Here is a 23,012-nt window from a genome sequence, read left to right as displayed (position 1 = left end):
ACCGTGAAGCATGGAGGTGGAAACATCATTCTTTGGGGATGCTTTTCTGCAAAGGGGACAGGACGAATGCACCGTATTGAGGGGAGGATGGATGGGGCCAAGTATCGCGAGATCTTGGCCAATAACCTCCTTCCCTCAGTAAGAGCATTGAAGATGGGTCGTGGCTGGGTCTTCCAGCATGACAACTACCCGAAACACACAGCCAGGGCAACTAAGGAGTGGCTCCGTAAGAAGCATCTCAAGGTCCTGGAGTGGCCTAGCCAGTCTCCAGACCTGAACCCAATAGAAAATCTTTGGAGGGAGCTGAAAGTCTGTGTTGCCCAGCGACAAGAACTACAGGAAACGTCTGATCTCTGTAATTGCAAACAAAGGTTTCTTTACCAAATATTAAGTTCTGTTTTTCTGATGTATCAAATACTTATTTCATGCAATAAAATGTAAATTAATTACTTTAAAATCATACAATTAGATTTTCTGGATTCTGTCTCTCACAGTTGAAGTGTACCTATGATAAAAATTACAGACCTCTACATTCTTTCTAAGTGGGAAAACGTGCAAAATCAGCAGTGTATCAAATACTGGCATTTTGACATTTTCATTTTTTAATATTTCCATAAATTAGAAGTTCTCAGCTATTCATAACTGGTTGAATGACTGAGATAGCCCTTTATTTTAAAAAGTTATGAGCATTTTAATGTATCATGTCAAAAAAAGTGAAAGATGAGAAATGCTGCCCCCATCTCCTTTCTCCTCCGGGTCGGGGGAGGAGCCTATGCAGATCGGCCGGTCTCGTTTGTCTGCTTGTGATGCAGACAAACTACCCACCACAAAAACATAAAAATAAGTACTTTCTCTTTTGTTTTCTTAAAATGTTTATTCACCATAATGTAGTATGGAGTTCAAAGTACTAGAATACCACATAATATCAAAATCGCCAAAATCGCGATTTCCATCTATTTTTGCTCTTTGCCACAAACGAACGCCAGCGACATCCGACGGGTTTTCCCAGGCCACCACACATATAGTCTCAAAGCACTAATTTCCCCAACTTTCTCCAACTGCATTAAGACACACAGTCAAAGAGATTTACTTGACATTACCTTGACCAGCTCGAAGGGGAAGCGTTCATGGAAGATGCGGTTGATCTTGGCACCGCCCGACAGCTCGTTCGTGTCCACCTGGTCCCCTGAGCCCTCGATGCGCTTCTCAAAGTCCACCCCAAACTGCTGCACCATCCTGGCGAGGGAGTGGGGGACACGACCCTATGGGTTACCCACTGAGGTGGCCTTCAGGTAGTACAGTCTGTGTTCGTAGGCCATGCTATGTTCAATGTGTGTGGCTGTGTGTGTGTGTGTGTGTGTGTGTGTGTGTGTGTGTGCGTGCGCGTGTGTGTGTGTATTCTGTACTCACTGCAGCAGGGCCTTCGTCTTGCGTGTGGGGTCGTCTGGGCGGAAGTTCTTGTACTCCTCCACCTCCTTCTCCAGAGAGAGGAGCTGGCTCTGCAGCTTACTGCGCAGGCCGGGGAGGGTGTCCCGGATGTGGTTGGTCAGTTGCTGAGGAGAGAAAGAGAGAGAGAGAACAACCATCGGGACGGGAGTGAGAACAAGGTTCCCACACCTTCTGAAACATCAAATTCAAGCATCTTTCAAGGACTTTCAAGACTCAATTCCCTCAAATTCAAGGACCCAACACGGCATAGTTTTAGACAGTTCTAGATGAGAATTTATATAATAGGAACTATCCGCTCACAGACAACAATTAAAAAGAGAGGCTTGAATGTGTGAACACTCTTGCCTTCTCTACCACAGCAAAACAATTGATAAAGTTAAGCAATGCAGAGATTTATTTAGTAGTTGACGAGCTAAGTAAAAAATGTTTTTAATATATGTTTTTTAGAGAGACCCTTTCAATGACCCATGTCTATTTTCAAAAACTTTTAAGACCTTGATTTTTTCCCCTCAAATTCACAAACTTTCAAGGATTTTAAGGACCCGCGGGAAACCTGTGAGAAAGAAGGGAGAGAATTTCTGGGGAAGAGAAGAAAATGAGGGATAACTATGAAGATGGGTAGAGAGACTGCAGGGCCGTGGCTAACCTGGTTGAGGGTCTTCTGCAGGTGGGGCGTGCCCATGCGCTCAGCGACGTGTCTGTAGGCCGGGTGGGACAGGAAGAACTTCCTCTCAGCGGCCAGAGCAGCACGGATATCCTTCCTCCCGTCAATGTCTTTCTGACTACGGTTCACCACACCAATGTAGCCTGGAGCACACACACACACAGGGTTATGAGGGCAGTTGGTGAGAGGGAGGGTGTGTGTGTGTGTGTGTGTCCGTGCGTGCTTGTGTGTGTGTGTCCATCCTCACCTCTACGCAGTGGTAGCAACTTGTTCTCCAGGATGTCTTTCGCATCAGTCCCTTCGTCCATCAGATCCAGTTTTGTGATGACGCCAATGGTGCGCAGACCTGGACAGAACCGGACCTTATTAGGACTTAAGAGGTGGAATGACTAACCGAGACCTAATCCAGCCCTCCCCTGACAGTGACAGTGGTCATAAAGAGAATGAGAAAATGAAAGGCAGACCTTAGGAAAACATAACCTACTTTACAGAAAAATGTCGCTCTCTGCTTTTCACAATGGCTATGCTGGGTTGATGAGTTTGGCTCATTTTATTTTAATGAGGAAGTTTAGGAAGATACATAGTAGGTCTTCCTGTGATTTTTTTGTCCTTACTCGTTGATGGGAGGAAGCCGTGGTCCTGGTTTCCCTTCTTTTCAGAGTAGAAAGTATAGCTAGCCCTGTTCCTCTTCCTTTCATAGGACACACTGCAACTACCTCTGCTCTGATACAAGTACTAGGGCTGAGAGATATTGCCTGAATATCATATCACGGTATTTTCTAAATTGTTGACGATATGGGACGCTATTTTTAGTTTCTCCCCTCCGGTTGGTTTCATTTTCATTTTGTATCGCTCCCGTTTGTTTGGAAGAAAAATGTACTATTTGTACTGACTTATTTTCCCACGCCTCTTTTTCTCTTGCAAATACAGTCTGTTGCTGTGAATGTGTTTCCATAAACCATTAATAGTCCTGCTCCACAGGCCTATGGGATAACAGCATGGTCACTGCCTCAGCCCTTCACGAGAAACAGTCACCCATTTGATAGGCTTACCTGTCTAACACCGTAGCCGTGAAGTCTGTTAACCACTCAGAGTAGAGGATGGGATGGGAAGGGAAATTGGGTTTTGCTTTCAATCTCATGTCAATTCTCTGCTATTTCTTCTCGCACCTGCCATTTCATCTCAAGCATATTCTCTGCTATTTTGCCGGTCTCCGTTGTCACAAAGCTGTTCATTTTACACGAGAGCTAACGTTTCAATGATGTCATGGTGTGTCTTCTATTCATGTTAAGACGACTAATGAAACTGTTTCAGCACACACAATCTGCCCGTGTTTTGATAAGAGGAGCGGTTTTGGCGATATAGTGAAATCCCATATCATATTCCATATCAATACCACCCAACCCCAAGTACCCATGAAAATGGCGTTAGTTAGTCCTGTCAAAGCCAACCTTTCACTCTGCCCTCGACCTGCCAGTAGGTCCCTCTCACCCTTGTGGGTCCCCCTGACCCTGTGGGTCCCCCCTCCCCTGTGTTCTAGCCCTGCCAGTGGGCCTCACCCTGTGGGTCCACCTCCTTGGCGATCTTGAGGGCATCAGAGTTGGCCAGGTCAGTGTTGGCCGGGGTGACAGCCAGGATCAGACAGCTCTCCTTGGTGATGAACTGCATCAGCATCTCCCTGATCTGATGTTCGATGTCCACCGGCTGGTCTCCCACAGCAACTTTGGTCATTCCCGGCAGGTCGATGAGAGTCAGATTTAGCACTGCCAGAGAAAGAGACCGGTTGATATATGACGTGTGTGTGTGTTTGTGTGTGTGTTAGCATGATACACTGTATGCTTTATGAGCATTGACATGAGTAGTGTGTGCGTCCGTCCGTTAATGCTATGAACATTACCATTGGGCGAGTACACCCTCAGGTTGATGGGGATGGGCGAGATGCCTTTGTTGGAGCCTGTGATCCTTTCCGTCTCCGCCTCGATCTCCGACCGGACCTCGTCGAAGTCCACAAACTTCTTTCCTTTACAGTGCAGGAACTCGGCATACTCTGCAGACGGCAGGAGACACACAGGGACACTAGATGAAGGGGTTGTGAGGGCAGCAGACAGAGCAGACAGTGCTCCTTGCCTGAGGCACTGTGAGGGGCACAGTGAGGGCACCGACGCAGGGCTGCAGTGAAAGCAGACCGGGGCGACTCAGGACTCACCTGCTTTGTTGTTGACCAGCTGCAGGATGAGAGGTCGGCGGGTGACGATGCCTGATCCTCGAGGAAGAAAGTCCCTGGGAGATGAAGAAATGGAGATAGAGAGGTTGAGAGAGTGAGAGGAAGAGACAGAAAGGTGGGGGGTTGGGGAGCAGACAGACGAGAGAGAGAGAGAGAGAGAGAAAGAAAGAGATAATGTCAAATTATTCATTACGCTCAAGGTCCATTTCCGCTCACCGTGTCCTGTGCTAAATTGATTACCACTGGGGAGTTTCACGCACGCGGTCTGTCTCATCACAAATCACAAGTCACAAAGTCATTTTCTCTCATCATAACGTCCTTGCAGATTAATTCATTTGTGCACCACACTTGTCATTATGGTCGCATTGATTTTGTAATGCAGCGCTTTGTACCGATGTACTTTCTCACTTCAATTTCTCACAGCATGACTTCACGGCTGAGAGCCTCTCGAGGAAAAAGGTGAGGCAAGGTTTCTTACTAGGTCATTATAACATAACATATCACCCTAGATTAAAAAAAAGCATTTCGCTTCTAGGCCTAAAACTTGACTTTGACAAGGTGCAATATACCATTGCACTTATCTATTGTGTTTATCTTGTGTTGATTACACCACAGCCGTGCCCATGGCGGTAAACACCTGACAGAAACCTAGGCCAGTGCTGCTTACAGAGGAGTAGTGTAGCCTGAGAGACTGCATTGCTGGAAGCCACATACATGGGATAGAGAGAGATGGGGTGTATCTGAGGTTTGATAGAGAGAGATGGGGTGTATCTGAGGTGGGATAGAGAGAGGTGGGGTGTATCTGAGGTTTGATAGAGAGAGGTGGGGTGTATCTGAGGTTTGATAGAGAGAGATGGGGTGTATCTGAGGTGGGATAGAGAGAGATGGGGTGTATCTGAGGTGGGATAGAGAGAGGTGGGGTGTATCTGAGGTGGGATAGAGAGAGGTGGGGTGTATCTGAGGTGGGATAGAGAGAGGTGGGGGGTATCTGAGGTGGGATAGAGAGATGGGGTGTATCTGAGGTAGGGCTGGGTATCGCCACTGATTTCCCAAAACGATTCGATTCCGATTCACAGCTCGATTCACAGCCCGATTCGATTCGATTCACGATTCGATTCGATTCGATTCGATTCCGATTCGATCTAGTTACAATATACATTTTTTGCTTGAATATGAAAGAGATTCTCTGAACTAATGCTATAAATGGTTCAAGGAACCCTATAACATGTAGCATTGTTAAACATATCAATGAATTGACTCCAAAGCAGTTACATGAATGTACTTTTTATTTACATATGACTTTGCTTTTGTCCAGCTCATCTCTATCGTCACATTTTTAAAATCCAAAATGCACCCAGACATCTGACTTTAAGCCTGGTGGTGACTTGAGTGTCCCTGCCATCGCCATGTTTTTAGATTTTAGTGTTGAGACCTCACGTTGCGTGAGATATGATAAATTATTGTAGCGCGAGATCTGGCCACGAGATCTCGTTGCGGGTTGAAGCTGCAAGCAAAAAAAAAAAAAAAAAAAAAAAAAAAATCGATCTCGGGATTTATGAATCGATAATCGCTCATTTTAATGAAGATCGATTCAGAATCGGGAAATCGATTTTTTGAACCCAGCCCTAATCTGAGGTGGGATAGAGAGAGGTGGGGTGTATCTGAGGTGGGATATAGAGAGGTAGGGCAGTGTTTCCTCTACATGCATTTCATCGTGGCGGGCCGCCACGATGGAATTTCCTCCGCCACCATTCAGATTTCTCAAAAAAAGAAAAAAAAAAAAAATCTCAAAAAAAAAAAAAACATTTTAGCTGATTCAAATATATCTGATCCTAGATCAGCGCTATAATGGATGTTGACTAAAAGTGCACCTAAATCCACGCCCATCTCTCTCTAACCGCTGATCCAAAATCAGATTAATGACATTCAGTTGACGACGTGACACAAGGGCTCCTGATTGGTCTAAATGTGAACTGTGGTATTATTGTTATTGTGTACAGGCCACCGTAGTGACATCCGGGGGGTATTCCATCAACATCGCTAAAGGGAAAATCCAGGTTTAGTCTGATAAATCTCGCGAGAGTTCTTACAAATATCCAGGCATGCTTGAGTGTGTTGTTGACAATCGTTCATGTCCTTCATTAAACGTTTAGCTTTGTCATTTGATACGCCGCCTACGACTACCATCTCTCTGCACTACAGTAAACAGTTAATCAGTAACGTTAGCCGCTTTTGTGCTCATGTAGGCCTACTTCGTATTATATTATAGCTGATGATCTTTGTGTGTGTATGTGACTGTCAGTCACAAGTTTATATTCTGTATATTCATTATTTATTTTTTTTGGCCATCCTCTAGTTTTGGCTGTGATTAGAAAAAAAAAAAAAAAAAAAAAAAAACGTTGTTTTGAGCGCGCGTGCGCGTTTCATGCGCGTGCACGCGAAAAAGTCGCGCGCGCGGTCACGGCCACCCGCCACCATTGTAAAAATTCCTGGAGGAAACACTGTAGGGTGTATCTGAGGTTTGATAGAGAGAGATGGGGTGTATCTGAGGTGGGATAGAGAGAGGTGGGGTGTATCTGAGGTGGGATAGAGAGAGGTGGGGTGTATCTGAGGTGGGATAGAGAGATGGGGTGTATCTGAGGTGGGATAGAGAGAGGTGGGGTGTATCTGAGGTGGGATAGAGAGAGATGGGGTGTATCTGAGGTGGGATAGAGAGAGATGGGGTGTATCTGAGGTGGGATAGAGAGAGGTAGGGTGTATCTGAGGTGGGATAGAGAGAGGTAGGGTGTATCTGAGGTGGGATAGAGAGAGGTAGGGTGTATCTGAGGTGGGATAGAGAGAGGTAGGGTGTATCTGAGGTGGGATAGAGAGAGGTGGGGTGTATCTGAGGTGGGATAGAGAGAGGTGGGGTGTATCTGAGGTGGGATAGAGAGAGATGGGGTGTATCTGAGGTGGGATAGAGAGAGGTAGGGTGTATCTGAGGTGGGATAGAGAGAGGTGGGGTGTATCTGAGGTGGGATAGAGAGAGGTAGGGTGTATCTGAGGTGGGATAGAGAGAGGTGGGGTGTATCTGAGGTGGGATAGAGAGAGGTGGGGTGTATCTGAGGTGGGATAGAGAGAGGTGGGGTGTATCTGAGGTGGGATAGAGAGAGGTGGGGTGTATCTGAGGTGGGATAGAGAGATGGGGTGTATCTGAGGTGGGATAGAGAGAGGTGGGGTGTATCTGAGGTGGGATAGAGAGAGATGGGGTGTATCTGAGGTTTGATAGAGAGAGGTAGGGACTCAGGGCTCTACAGTGCGACCATTTCACTCGCATTTGCGACTAAAAATACATCTGTGCGACTAGAGAAATAAATTCACGAGCACACGTGCGAGTACCGATTATTTTATTTTTTTTTATTCTAAAAATAAATCTGCGCGAACCGTGTGGCCACATTTTAAGCCGTCAGCCAGCCCGCTACGACCACGGGAAGTCATGTTAAAAGTGAAGTTACTTCTGTTAAACTGGCGCTAAGCTAACATCGCTAATCGCTAACTCCCTCCTGGGCCTTAAAGAGACAAGCGCCCTTTTCTCATCTCAAGCTTCATTAGCTTCATTAGCTCACCACATCTACAGATTTGGTCCCACACACTCCAGATTTGAACCCAAGGTTACAACCAGGGTTAACTACCCAGGGTAGAAAGTAGAAAGCTCTCAGACCTTCAGAACCCATTGAAAGTAGTGGAGGTACTCCAGAAGTCCAAATGCATCTCTAATCCTAGGAAACCCTAGGAAGCAAGTTGCCTAATGGCATGAAAATGCAACATGTTGTACTTGAGTGTGGCAGAGAGGTGGGACCCCCGGGGATGGTGGTGTGCTAACAGCTAGCCGCCGCAGAGGCACCGTGCTGGGCTGGCCACCTCCACATGTCACCACCCCGGGCAGCATGGGGCTGGGGACTGGTCATCTGGATGTGGGGTAGTTTAATACCCCTAGATGTGGAGTTGTCTGGCCACCGTGTGTGACTGATGTAGCCTGACCCAGCAGCAGGGAGGTGGGCAGCATGGAGACAGACCTCTGCATGGCCTGGCTGGGCTGCTAGCTGACAGACCTAGCCCTAAAGCCTGGCTGGGCTGCTAGCTGCTAGCTGACAGGCATGACATGGATGAATGAATGAACATGCTGCTAACCAGGAGAACTTGACACAGCTAGTTACCATAATACAATGCCATCAACTCTGCGTCTAGTAGGGCTGTAGGCATGGGCCAATGTGTGATTTTGGTGCAAAAATTGCAAAATCACTAATAGAAATGTGTTATAATTACATTTTTCACTGTGCTCCTAAATTTCTTTGTGTGCCCCTAACATTTTTCATTTAGGAGCACATGTGCTCCTAGTGAAAAAGGTTAGCGTAGAGCCCTGAGGGTGTATCTGAGGTGGGATGGAGAGAGGTGGGGTGTATCTGAGGTGGGATAGAGAGAGGTGGGGTGTATCTGAGGTGGGATAGAGAGAGGTGGGGTGTATCTGAGGTGGGATAGAGAGAGATGGGGTGTATCTGAGGTTTGATAGAGAGAGGTAGGGTGTATCTGAGGTGGGATAGAGAGAGGTGAGGTGTATCTGAGGTGGGATAGAGAGAGATGGGGTGTATCTGAGGTGGGATAGAGAGAGGTGGGGTGTATCTGAGGTGGGATAGAGAGAGATGGGGTGTATCTGAGGTTTGATAGAGAGAGGTGGGGTGTATCTACTGTAGACAGAGGACTGTGGTCCTTCCTCTTAGTGTGACAGGCCACCTGAGGAATGTTCAGATCCAGCAGACAGGCTGAGTCAGCTGTCAGACCGGACCCCCCCCCACCCCACCCCAACCAGTCTGCTCCACTCCCCCACCCAACCACCAGGCCCTGCACTACTAAAACACTACATCTGGTGGTAATTATCAACTCCAGGCCGACACAGTCCTACAAGACTAACCCGACCTAACGCACATTCTGCTCGTCCTCCCAATCTTCCTCCCTCCTCCTCCCCCTGTTACTCCTCCACAGCCTAATGCCAAACACAGAGCCGCCTTGGGGGACTGGGGGGGGGGGGGGGGGAGAGAGAGAGAGAGAGAGAGAGAGAGAGAGAGAGAGAGAGAGAGAGAGAGAGAGAGAGAGAGAGAGAGAGAGAGAGAGTCTGCTTTAGACTGCAGGCTAGGCTTGTGTGTCACACCCACACCCACAGGACAGGAGGCATGCTGTTGTACAGTGACACTCCTACTACTATGGCCTCTGTGGAACAGTGGGAATGTTCTGGATGACCTGAGTTCAGCAGAAGTGTTGTGTGCTGCACATAATGTAGAGCAGCCAGGCATTTGTCACAGAGGCTGAGACTATAGAAAACAGTGCGGGGGGGGGGGGGGGGGGGAGGGAGAGAGACAGGGTGGGGGAGTGAAGAGGGGGAAAAAGAGGAGAGAAAGAAATAAAGAGAGAGAGAGAGAGAGGGTGAAAGGGAGAGTGACTGTGCGAGGTGAGAGATGGACTAAATGGAGTGGACACGGGGGGTGGGGGGGGGGGGGGGGTGGTGAGGGTGCAGAGACAGGGCAGACCTCTCAGAGTGTTAATGTATTAATGTGTCTCTCCAGTTCCACCACTCTCACTGGACCTCTCCAGCCAGCAGCTTCATCAGATCAACTTTACACAGACACTCAAGTAGACTGAGCAGCAGCATAGACCAGAAGACCAGCTTCAATTCTTAAGAGGCCTAATTCAGCCACACTTCATGAACCTAAACATGCGCACGCACGTGCACGCACACACACATGCACACACACACACACACACACAATCACACCACCACAAAAGCCCCACACGTCAAGGGAAGAGTGGACAGGTGGGTGTTTGTTCATTATTGATGATGTGCTGTAAATGATAGAGGAGGCGGAGCAGATTGTGTATCATTTCATATATTATGGAAGACCAGCAGTCTTCTAGCCTCCACCATCACAGAGAGATGAGAGAGAGGGAGAGAGAAAGAGAGCCAGACAGAGCCAACTCCCCTCCCCCTGCCTCTGTCTCTTCCTCTCACGACCAGGAACATTCGTACCCCAGCTACACAGAGTCTAGAGGCAGGCTAGGTCTAGTTCAGCTCATGCAGACTGGGTGAAACTCTTGAGGTCACAGTATGGTTGAACAGGAGGGGTGGAACACAAACATGTGTCTGAGGTCTGACACTGATTCATGTGGATCTTTGGCATGCATAATTATGTTTCCCACGTTTAACGCCTCAGCTCAGTCAGTCTGTCCCTAGACTTGTGTGTGCATGCATGTGTACAAGTGTGTGATGGGTTTTCTGCCCTAATAAATCAAAACACATTTCGTACATGGATGCAATATAATGCGCTTTATAGGAACATTTATTGTAAAAAACAACAACACATGGATGGTCTCCAATCCAACAGCTTTTCCACTAATAGGGCCTAATTCAAGGATTTTGCATAATTTCACCCTCAATCTGCCACTGAATCTACCTAACCCAAGGAGTTACATACCAATCATCTCATCCATTTGCAGCTGTGTAGCCCGCCGACAAATCAGATAAGAGCCACACCCCAACCAGCTTGCTGTGCGAGATATGACTTCCATATACTCCCGCCTCCAATGACATCATCTCAAACAGACGCGGCCAATACGGAGACCTCATGATTCTCTCTGAATTGCGAGTTATTCATGGTTCAATAATGCACACATTAAACTGTGGAGAAGACTGGAAAAAATAACATTCAGGCTGATGGAGTGCAATTCAGCACAGTAGCCCATTCGACAAAAAGCCACAAGCAATGGTAACATTTTCAATGGGGTGTTTGGTAATAGGCTTAACCATTTTTATTGTCTTTCGGGGACATTATTATTTGGTTACTATTGCACAGCTGTGTGTACCATCTAGGCCTAAACAGTTTAAGCAGGCCAGTCAGGAGAATAAGACGAGCTAGATTTCAGAAGAGGACAGCTGTGAGAGAAAGACTTGTGCTGCCCTATTGGCTACTTATTGATTCTGCACTTTGGATTATATAACTTGGGTCAACAGATGGCTTATTTCCATGCTTAAAATGCACAACTAGGCTGTTAAAGGAAGGTGTTCTTAGGATCTGAGGTGTCTGCAAAATCTGTCTCAAAGTGGCCATCTCTCTCACACAAAAACACGCAGGCCATGCGGACACTGGCTGACTCACTCGCACATACGAGCAACACACACACACACACACACACACACACACACACACACACACACACACACACACACACACACACACACAGTTTCTGAGTCAGAGTGTTATTAGATTAGCAGAAACATTTCCAGCAAATACATAATACAAGCAGGCTGTTCAGGTTTTTTTGACAACAACAGAGGCACCAAGGAAACTCAATCACATCAGCGACATGGACAGAATACCAGGCAAACTCAATCACACCCACGACCTGCTGAGGCACAAAATAGCATCACAACACCTACGACTGAGAGGCAGAGGTCTAGATTCACTTAGTTGGGAAACGCCTTCAACTTTTACAATGGGCCTTACCACACTAGCAATAGCCTACATATCCTGTAATACAAGCAGGGCCAACCAAACTGACTTCAGCAAGAGAAGAGGTGAAATGTCATTGGCCAACAATGGCAAACTAATTTGCTCGTCAAAGACTGGAGAGTGGCATGCGGTGGCCAGTCAAGCACATCATAAAATGACAACAGAAGTGAACTGCCATGGAATGCATCACTACAAAGCTGCCAGATATTCCTGATTCGGAGAGAATCCCCCAGTGCATTTCCCACTACTGTCTGACTCTCGTTCATTGTTGGTGCTGCAGACAGAGGGAGATCATTTCACAGCCTGCGGTACCAGGATACCCTCGTCCACACACACACACACACACACACACACACACACACACACACACACACACACACACACACAACTCTACAACCTGTCTCACTAATCCTACAGAGATAACCGTAAAATATATATATTTTTAAAGAAATGATTTCCCCATATTTCTTTGTCTGGACCCCCTTTACAACTGTACCAGTAAATGCCTCTGTGTAAACGGGTTTATGTCATCATGCCAACAGCACTGCTGCTGACACCAGCTCAATGTCCACACCACAGAACCTCCTAGGCCACGGTGTGAGCAGCACTGCATACCACTTATCCTATTGGTAGGGAGCCTATTGACACTTGAGTCAAAAACACCATAAGACTGACTCAAACACTGCTCAAATCTAGACGTTTGTCTTCGACATTACCACGGCTGTTTGCAAGTAGGCCCATCTCAAGCCAAGGCCTGGACAATGCACACAAGCATTCCACTATCAACTCTATGTGTGATGAAGCATCAGCTGTGAAGAAAACATCATTACCAAACAGAAACACAGAACGACAGTCAGTCAGAATCAGTCCAGCTTCATTGAAGAGATGCCCATTAAACTCAACAAGTCCTAGCTGAGTTGTCACCTCTATGCAAACATTACTGTTGCCATAGTGACCACCCAGAGGAAAGCCCTTCCATGTTAGTTGGACTTGACCTTGGGGCTAAATGCATGTGTGCTACTGTTCTCACTCAGTGACCCTTCAGGGACAAAGGGCTAATTTCAATACAAATGCCTCAGCAGTGGTCCTGTTCTGCATGCACACACATTGCCTCAAGGGAAGGTCTATTCATCAAGCATCGCTAAAAAACGACATGTTCATTTTTAGACGAGGGCTGTAAATATGGATGTTTGCCGATAACTTGGTATTTGTCTAAGCATTTGTCCCTCTTGTGTGTGTGTGTGTGTGTGTGTGTGTGTGTGTGTGTGTGTGTGTGTGTAAGTGTGTTAAATAACCTAGTTTTTTTAAGAGCGGTCAACGAGTGGGGGAATATGGAAGGCCTGCTCAGGCAGGAAAATTGGGGTCAACTACTAATGATAATGACAGCTGAGATGTGTCAACTGCACTCAAAGAGCAAATTCCCTCTCATCTGAATCAACACATAATATGTTAAGTGGAAATGTGAGTGTGTGTGTGTGTGTGTGTGTGGGGGGGGTGTGTGTGTGTGTGTGTGTGTGTGTGTGTGTGTGTGTGTGTGTGTGTGTGTGTGTGTGTGTGTGCGCATGTGTTGGGTTGGGTCACACTCTTGTTGTGTCTTTGAATGGGGAAACCTGCTTGACAAGCTGCTTTTGAGTGTGCTTGTTTTGTGTCTGAAGGGTGATCTCACCCACTGCTGATGTGGGAAAGAGGGACAGGACCAGCCTGTTAAGAGGGACGTGGGTTAGTCAACACAACAGTGTGGCTGAGGAAGGAGCAGAAGGGGCATTTCTACTGCGCAGAGAATCTAATGGCTGGAGAAAGAGGAAGAACAATAAGGAAACCAATTCGGGATGTCTGTAGCACACAGTATTGTATTACTTGTATTGTCTGCTGTGATGCAATCTTTAACAACCTTGTGTTTAGTTATATCTCAGTAAACCTCTCCTCCATCTGAAGGTCTAGAAGCCTAGAACAGTGCAGGGAGGAGTATAGAAACAGAAGGAAGTGATTCCAAGACACCATAAAGAGGGCTTTAGCCCGTAGCCTGAGGCCAGTAGCGGCACACCTGCTGTTTCTCTGTCTACATCACACACCATGCCTTTCCTCCAAACCGGGTTAATGAGTGAGTGACATTCAGTGCATGATAGAAATTGAACAAACTACTGTAACCCATCATGTACCAAAGTGAACACAAAGAGAGCCGATCCAATCAGCCTCTGGGAAACGTATCAGGCAACTGTGACTGGTAGGCTACAGTAAAATGGAGAATGAGTTGCTTGACATCAAACAAAAATGTATATATCCAAGTAGTGTCAGACTGACATGTGTATCCTGCCATTGTGGGTGTGGCATGCAGTTATAAATAGAAAGAGGGGAGACTACACCTGGGATTCCCTGCGGAACAACTGCCAAAAACATGACATAACACCTCCTCTCTGCACATTAGCTATTCACCTAGCCTACTAGTACTCACTAAAACACATTGACAGGCTAAGCGTAGACCAACATAGAATAATAAAAACATGATTATCACGTGAGCCTTGTTTCACAAACCAATGGCCTCAGCTACAACCATCCTCCATCCTTTCATTTACATTTATTGGCATTTAGCAGACGCCTTATTCCAAAGCGACTCACATTTGACTAAGTAAGTGAATCATCTATCCACTTAGTCATAGCTTTCAAAGGGAAGATGAATGTGTAGGAAAGAATTCAGAGTAGAAGAAAATCAAATCACATAAAAAACCAAAAAAAGACTTTCCCTTTCACCTGCCTGTGGTCTACAGAAGACTATAGTCTCCATAGTATACAGGTTGTACACAGCAGTGAGCGAAAGCTAGTAGGCCTAGTACTGTATTTGTATAGTATAGTGGATAGTGTATATATAGTAAGGGAAACATATGAAAATCTGCGAAGTAAATCGTTACCAAAAAATGTCTTCACCAATGTGTTTCTAAAGGTGTGTAATAACATGTACTAAAAGGTTGAAATTCAACTTCTGTGGGAAACCTCATAAAAAACTGCTCAAAGTTGGGGTACCGATAACCGATTTTTGAAAATTCGAAAATGCTTAAATTGGACTTGAGTAACTTTTGAGGGGTCAAACTAGGCATTTTTCATGATTCTGAGTTGATTGCAAGCATTTATTTGTCACCAAGACCACTTCCTGGTAGAGAAACTGCCACGCCCTTTTTTTTAGAGAGACACTCTGCTGGGCAGTAACTTACCTGTTATGGAGGCCTAAAAAAAGGGAGATGAAAGTGAAGCTGAATAGCTTCACTCTCACCTCCCATTGTGGAAGAGATGTACCAACATGAGATGTACCAAGGACTACCAGAGGTGTTCAGCTAGACACAGCCCAGAGACAACACACCTTCCACGGGTGCTGTGACTAGGCCTGTGGCCCTATGCTGGAGGTCACATGAGCTCCAGGGCCTCAGGTCCTGCACTACCAGGCCGAGTAGGAGAGCCCTCACTGGGCCTAGCTGTCTACTAGGAATGCTCCGATCTGGATTTTTGGGGCCGATACCGATCACCGATTTTTTTCCTCAAGATCAACCGATACCGATTTTTTTTTTGAATACATAACTGTAGGCCTACTGACTGGATAGCCTACATATTTTTTGCTTTTTAGACAAAAGTTTTGATCCATTAGGCACCAAGCAAACGCAGACCCATTTTTATGGCATAGTAAAAGTCTGGCCTATCACCCAGTTAGGGCCTGAAGCCCAAGTCAGTGGATATGGCTGTATAAAAGACATCATAAACGTGGCCTTCATGGTTTACATACTGTTACGTCCTCCTATGTTTTCTGTTCAGTTATCTGTCTTCCCCAGGGAAAAAAAAAAAAGAAAAGAAAAAAACGGTTTTTGCGATCGGCCATTTTTGCCGATCACCGATCGAGTCATTTGGAGTGAAATCGGCCGATTTAAATCGGTGGCCGATAAATCGGAGCATCCCTACTGTCTACCAGTCACCCCTCTTCTGGTGCTCTGACCTCCAGGGCCTATGTCATACACTATCAGTCCGATTAGGAGTAACCTCACTGGGCCTAGCTGTCTACCAGTCACCCCTCTCCTGGAGCTCTGACCTCCAGGTACTATGTGATACACTGCCAGTCCGATTAGGAGTGACCTCACTGGGCCAAGCTGTGTACCAGTCACCCCTCTTCTGGAGCTCTGACCTCCAGGCTATATGTGATACACTGCCAGTCCGATTAGGAGAGCCCTCACTGGGCCTAGCTGTGTACCAGTCACCCCTCTTCTGGAGCTCTGACCTCCAGGCTATGTGATACACTGCCAGTCCGATTAGGAGTGACCTCACTGGGCCTAGATGTCTACCAGTCACCCCTCTTCTGGAGCTCTGACATCCAGGCTCTATGTGATACACTGCCAGTCCGATTAGGAGAGCCCTCACTGGGCCTAGCTGTCTACCAGTCACCCCTCTTCTGGAGCGCTGACCTCCAGGCTCTATGTGATACACTGCCAGTCCGATTAGGAGAGCCCTCACTGGGCCTAGCTGTGTACCAGTCACCCCTCTTCTGGAGCTCTGACCTCCAGGCTATATGTGATACACTGCCAGTCCGATTAGGAGTGACCTCACTGGGCCTAGATGTCTACCAGTCACCCCTCTTCTGGAGCTCTGACATCCAGGCTCTATGTGATACACTGCCAGTCCGATTAGGAGAGCCCTCACTGGGCCTAGCTGTCTACCAGTCACCCCTCTTCTGGAGCTCTGACCTCCAGGACCTATGTGATACACTGCCAGTCCGATTAGGAGAGCCATCACTGGGCCTAGCTGTGTACCAGTCACCCCTCTTCTGGAGCTCTGACCTCCAGAGCCTATGTGATACACTGCCAGTCCGATTAGGAGTGACCTCACTGGGCCTAGCTGTCTACCATTCAACCCTCCTCAGGAGCTCTGACCTCCAGGGCCTATGACCTACCCTATAGTGCCCGGTCTAAGTGCCTCATCATCGGACTCCTTTCCTCCATAACACCCCCTGGTTCCTCCACACCCTACCACGTGCACCAGGCGGTCCCGGGCCCCCACACTTAAGCACCCCCCCACTGATAAGGACAGCCATCCGCGACTTCCAGAAGAATGCATCCCTGGTATCCTAAAAACTTTTTTAGTTACTAGTAGTACTGGCAGGACCAGTACTACAACACATGTCCTACAACACTAGGCCCAGTCTCAGAGCCTCTTACTCAGCCACTCTACCTACCAGCCTCCCTGCCCTGGAGCTTAGACTCTAGTGTCCACAGACTAAGTCCCATTAAGTACCAGGCCTAGTAATACTTCCATGCCTAGTTTGACCCCTCAAAAGTTACTCAAGTCCAATTTAAGCATTTTCGACTTTTCGAAAATCGGTTATCGGTACCCCAACTTTGAGCAGTTTTTTTATGAGGTTTCCCACAGGAGTTGAATTTCAACCTTTTAGGACATGTTATTACACACCTTTAGAAACACATTGGTGAAGAAATTTCTTGGTAACGATTTACTTCGCAGATTGGTCAAATATCTGGTAAAATGCCCTTACTAATAGCCTTTATTTATGTAAACCAGCTCTTTTCCCTTCTTGTTTTTAGTATTTTTTTTCCTAGCACCAGTGGAGCCCCCCCTCCCAAATGTCGTTGTATGGTACCTGTACTGTATTAATGACAATAAAGACCATTCATTCATTCATTCATACTGTACTGTCTACCACAAAGAAAGCTAGAAATATGTGTGAAAACAAAATCATGAATCAAAAGTGACCAACATTTATTGGGGGTAACTACACACATAACTAGACACACTACGGTTTATCAACCTATGTTAATCATTTGACAAGTCAGTCCTTGTAGAGGCCAGATGTTCATTTCCGTGTTCAGCCGCAATGACTGTTGTCACCCTCTCGCACCCTCACTGGCCCCAAAGGATGACTCAAACTTTTCTGACTTTTCTTGAACTAGGGCCTACATAAAGATAATGTAAGATGGGTCTCGAGGTTAAGCTCAATGAGACAATGTATTCATTCTTCAAGCATATTCGTTTTTCATCTCCCTATGGCTTTGCCACGCAAACGTCGGCATCTAGTTACGTCAATTATTCGTCCCTTCTCTGCCCGCCTCTCTGTTGTGTATTTGCGTTTACGGCAAGTGCGTAAATGTTGTGTGAGTATTTGACCCCGTCATGAGAACAAAACGTCTAAAATCTCTCACCAACTGGCTTTAGCTACATTCCTCCAGAGTTGGTCGTTCATATCTATCCAGTCATCCCCTAAAGTGAATTGAGCCAAGTCGAAAGACAATAAACACTCAACACATTCAACGAATAACTGCCACCACCACCAGCAGCAGCACCACCAACCTGCCGACGAAATTTTCCAAGACCGAGCTTTTTCCGGCACTCTGTCCACCGACCACAGCGATCTGGGGTAGGTCCAAGTGACAACTCTGGCCAATGGTACTGAAAGCGTCCTGAAGTTTGTTGATAAGGGGGATCAAGTCTTCCATCCCCCGGTTCCCCATGGTGTCGTTGGATCGACTCGGCTTCCGAAACGCAAACTAAGCTAGCTGGCGTAGCGAGGTGCTCGGGTTACTGAAGTGTTGAGTTCCACCCCTTCAAGCTGCCCCTGTCTGTACTCTTGTCAAAGAGATATCGGCTGTTATCAACTGTGTCACTTACGGTTCTGACGAAATATCATAACGTGTTCTTATAAACACGTCAAATATTCAAAGTCAACCAAACGGACAGAAAACTCACAACACAAAACTTCCACCATCCGGTCAGGCGAGTCGACACATCCGATCTAAACCGGTGATTAGGCTTCACCTCCTGTCAGGGAAAAGTCATCGCCCATTGGCCAATCTCACTGCCTCTCTATCAACTCTGTCTAGCCATTGGCTGTTTTTGTTTCAATTATTATAGTTCAATGAAAGGCGATACAGTAATATTATCATTCTACTGATAATAATAATACATTCAATCGAACAACTCTAGAACACAATGAGCCATATTGTATTGTGTATTACTATTGTAAATGCTTATTCCTTTAGTGTAAATCAGTGCAACGTTTATATGAGTCAGAGAATCGATATTCAAATACTAATTCTAATGATACAATGTTGAACCTCCTTTTGAGTTATATCAGTTTGGTTTGGAGGAAAAAGTGAATTATTGTAGTTCCGGTAGTGACCCTGATGCTCACGTGCTTATCGGCGCTGTACAACATGGCTGCGCCCATAGTCAGAGAACCTGAGACGAGCGATCTGGAAACAGCCATGTCTGTAAAGAAAGCTGTTTCCATCGTTTCTCCCCTAGCTCTCCGAATTGTCGCTGAATGCCCCGTGACCAAAGCGAGAGCTTGTGATCTTACACTTCCGCACTGTGTGGTCAGCACCCCAGTGTTCATGCCCGTGGGTACCCAAGGTACGATGAAGGGAATCACTGTGGATCAGCTGGACGATCTTGGATGTCAGATCTGCCTTGGCAACACCTACCACTTGGGTATGAGGCCGGTAGGTGATAAGGGTATTTATTTACATGTGTATATTACTTATAAATGTACAAACATTGCTTAACCGTTGCTCGCTTTTAATAAGTGGTTTACAGTTTCTCAGATTTTGAGTTGTCAGTGTACCAGGCTGCAGTGACTGAAGATAGTCCTTGAATATTTTTTTCCACAGGGCCCTGAACTGATTGAGAAAGCGAATGGCTTGCATGGCTTCATGAATTGGAAGAGAAACCTTCTAACGGTGAGCAGTGTTTTGGACGACAGGAACAAATGTCTTCTGTCTCTCTCACGTTTAAATAATAAGTACATAGGTAACGCTCCCTCTATCACTCCATCATGTCTTCACAGGACAGTGGAGGCTTTCAGATGGTGTCTCTTGTTGAACTATCTGAGGTTACTGAAGAGGGGGTCAAGTTCAAGTCGCCCTATGATGGCAAGGAGATCCTACTAACCCCTGAGCAGTCCATCAGCATACAGAACAGTCTGGGTAGGCTATGTGTTCCACAGTGTAGTGTCATTATGAGTATCTTTTGTATCTATGCTGCCTCTCTGTGAAGTTATTGAAGATAGTATTATTACCTCATCTTATTAATCTGTTCGTCTAGGGTCAGACATCATGATGCAGTTGGATGATGTCGTCAGCAGTACGGTGACAGGACCGCGGGTGGAGGAGGCTATGAAGAGATCGGTTCGCTGGCTCGACCGCTGCATGGCAGCCAATAAGAATCCAGACAGACAGAACCTGTTTGCCATCATCCAGGGAGGGCTGGATCCAGAGCTCCGCAAGGCCTGTTTAGATGGTGAGATGTCCTCCTGCTCCATCACATTTACATTTTAACCATTTAGCAGACGCCTTTAACCAAAGTGACTTACAATTAGAGATTACTGGGACAGTCTCCCAACTGTAATTTAGGACTAAGTGCTTTACTCAAGGACACACTAGTGGTGGTGTTCCCAGGTGGGATTTTAACTCATGACCTTCTGATCACCAGTCCAACTCACAATCCACTAGGCCACCACTATCCCCATCTATGTACTTTCCTGACTGACCAACACAATGTTTTTCAGCATCAGTTATATTGGTAAAAACCCATGTTGGAAAACACCCCATAGAAATATATTATCTTTACTTATTGTGCTGCACCTGATCTAATGCCGCTGTCAGTCACATATTTCAGTAAAATATGCATTTGAGGGGGTTAGACGTATCTCTGTCTTTGCCTTTACAGAAATGACAAAACGTGATGTTCCTGGATTTGCCATTGGTGGGCTGAGTGGAGGGGAGGAAAAGGATGACTTCTGGAGGATGGTGACATTGAGCACAGACCACTTACCCCGAGAGAAGCCTTGTTACCTCATGGGTGTTGGGTATGGGTGCACCCTTCCTTATGTCATTTTATACTATTTCTCACTCAAGGTCTGTAGTACGTCAGCTTCATTGGTTGTGCGATATAGTATGTAGTTATTGTATTATATGTGGAACATATTCTCTGTGGATTCTCTGTGTATGTTACAGGTATGCAGTAGACCTGGTGGTATGTGTCGCTCTTGGTTGTGACATGTTTGACTGTGTCTACCCCACTCGCACTGCGGTAAGTGACATGTTACATTATGAGAATGATGATTATGATATGATTCTGACTGTATAATAAATCTGTGTTGGATTAATCTTACTTCTGACAGAGGTTTGGCACAGCGCTGGTCCCGTGGGGATCTCTCCAGATCAAAACCAAGCATTTTGCCAAGGACCTCCAACCCATAGACTCAGACTGTCAGTGTCCCACCTGCAGGAGGTAAAGATTACTCAATCCTGGGAGACTGAGCTCTCAGCTTTCCTCTGAGTATGTTTGAAGTTGTGTGCAGCATTGTATTTGTGCTCATGTGCAGTGCATTCATATATTTGGTGTTCCTTTTGTTCCCCATAAACTCCAGGCACAGTAGGGCATACCTGCATGCTCTATTCAAGAGTGATACTGCAGCCATGCACCATATCACCATCCACAACATTGCCTACCAGGTCTGTATGTGTACCAGATGTTCACAGGTTTCTGTAAAGGATCAGTATTTGGGATAGATGTGTTAATAACTGTATTCCTCTCTTTGTGTCCAGCTCACTCTGATGCGGTCAGTGAGACAGAGCATTGTGGAGGGTCGTTTCCCAGAATTTGTGAGAGCGTTCATGAGGCGGATGTTCCCCTCATCAGAACAGTACCCCAGCTGGGCGGTGGACGCTCTAGCATCGGTCAACATCACACTGGATTAAATGTGGGAGGGAATCTCCTGCGTTTGCACAGACTGGGACTTGAGCTTCTGTAGTGACCAGTGCAAACTTTTATATAAGAATCAAAATGTCTTTTTAAAACAGACTTATTTTTCTAATGTTTTTCTACCTTCAGTTGCCTCTGCTTGTATACTCTGTCAGCCTATTTACTGAGTCCAATACTGTTGATGTGCCTGTTTTTATAGCGTCTTTGTTATCATGGTTGTTAAGGAGTGTTTGTTTTCATTCATATGCAAAACAGTCAGGTAGGAAATATGTAAATAGTTTACTACTTTACTTGTGTATTGCCATTTATGTTGGTGTACTAGCCTCAAACCATAAGCAGCTCCCAGCTACAGTATATGTATGTTGCTTTAGCATCCAGTTTAGTTTAGTCTCAGGAGTGTGATAATGTTGTTTATAGTGGGGGGGGGGGGGTAAGATAAGGAAAATAATTTTTCATGTGTACTGTTTTGCAATAAAGAATTGATTACAAAAAAAAGGAGTGTGATAATGTGAGACTGGATGAGTGTTGAAATCCAAGAACTGTCTCCTCTGAAATATTCAGGCAATGTTGTAGTTACCATGGCTACAGACCACCGGCCCACCCTCTAAATGTTGTGCTTTCCCGTTTTGTTTGTAAATTGTAGCTCATTTCAGAACATTTCTTAGTGCAAATTACAAGGCTTTTACAAATGTGTTGAATAAATAACTATAGTTTAGTGTATGTTTTATGGTACTAGTAATGAAGACATAAAGGAAGAATTGCTCTTAAATGTTTGTGCTTATGACAGTGGGCCACTAGAGGGCAAAATAAACCAAAATCTGCTTATTTAACATGCTGGATACATTTTGTTGGAAATAAAGAAAAATAAGTAGAGCATGTATGGATTTTGTGAGATGTACATGCAGAGAGTTCTGGCAGAAAAATCCTCTGAGAGGTGGCTTTTGGAGCATTTAAATTTCCTGTCTCACCAAAATTGATACCCAATTCAATGAGTTGCAGCTGTCCACACAGCATCTGAAGACAACGAATAATGTCTTTTTATTTTTTTTATTGCAGTCTAGTTTAATATGTAGAGGTAAAGATCCATCATTCATGTTGTTGTTGATGCTAGATATCTGATTAGGAGGACTAAACGTAATTATGTAATACGTGATTAACTTCATTGCAAGTTTAATTGAATAGCACCTGCAATGAGTTGCTGTGAGACAACCTGTCAGCCAACTCTCTTGGCTAACATTTACAATGCAGTGCTGTACCTTCCTGTCAGTAGGCCAACATGTACAGCAGTTACTGTATAACATGGCACAGAGGAAGATCATTAAATGGTCTCAGACTGGTATAGGCAAACCATTGTGAGTGTAGCTGGTGTGAAATATAACATGAAAAATAG

General features: G+C 45.8%; 2 protein-coding genes across 2 annotated transcripts in view; one reads left to right on the top strand and one right to left on the bottom strand.

Moving 5' to 3' along the window:
- dnm2a (dynamin 2a) overlaps positions 1-18,549 on the bottom strand; it is a 35,317-nt gene extending 16,768 nt beyond the window's left edge. The window contains exons 1-8 of the mRNA XM_080524313.1: positions 18,209-18,549; positions 4,320-4,393; positions 4,011-4,160; positions 3,673-3,876; positions 2,361-2,459; positions 2,096-2,256; positions 1,411-1,553; positions 1,101-1,236 (exon numbers count right to left, since the gene is read on the bottom strand). Coding sequence (XP_080380439.1) covers positions 1,101-1,236; positions 1,411-1,553; positions 2,096-2,256; positions 2,361-2,459; positions 3,673-3,876; positions 4,011-4,160; positions 4,320-4,393; positions 18,209-18,369 — 1,128 coding nt within the window. The 5' untranslated portion in view covers positions 18,370-18,549. The remainder of the gene's footprint in view (positions 1-1,100; positions 1,237-1,410; positions 1,554-2,095; positions 2,257-2,360; positions 2,460-3,672; positions 3,877-4,010; positions 4,161-4,319; positions 4,394-18,208) is intronic.
- A 522-nt stretch (positions 18,550-19,071) lies between these two features.
- On the top strand, positions 19,072-21,943 carry qtrt1 (queuine tRNA-ribosyltransferase 1; the record flags this gene model as incomplete). The annotated part of the gene is made up of 9 exons (XM_080523689.1): positions 19,072-19,359; positions 19,528-19,596; positions 19,704-19,842; positions 19,961-20,155; positions 20,585-20,723; positions 20,872-20,947; positions 21,039-21,148; positions 21,288-21,372; positions 21,466-21,943. 9 exons carry the CDS (start codon positions 19,072-19,074, stop codon positions 21,616-21,618), a joined length of 1,254 nt encoding a protein of 417 aa, XP_080379815.1. The 3' UTR covers positions 21,619-21,943.
- Positions 21,944-23,012: the final 1,069 nt, after the last annotated feature.

This window comes from Nansenia antarctica, assembly GCF_963989245.1.
Source record: "Nansenia antarctica genome assembly, chromosome: 2".
NCBI classification, from domain to species: Eukaryota; Metazoa; Chordata; class Actinopteri; order Argentiniformes; family Microstomatidae; genus Nansenia; species Nansenia antarctica.
The sequence above is the reverse complement of the archived record's forward strand: the minus strand, read 5'-3'. Positions and strand labels throughout refer to the sequence as shown.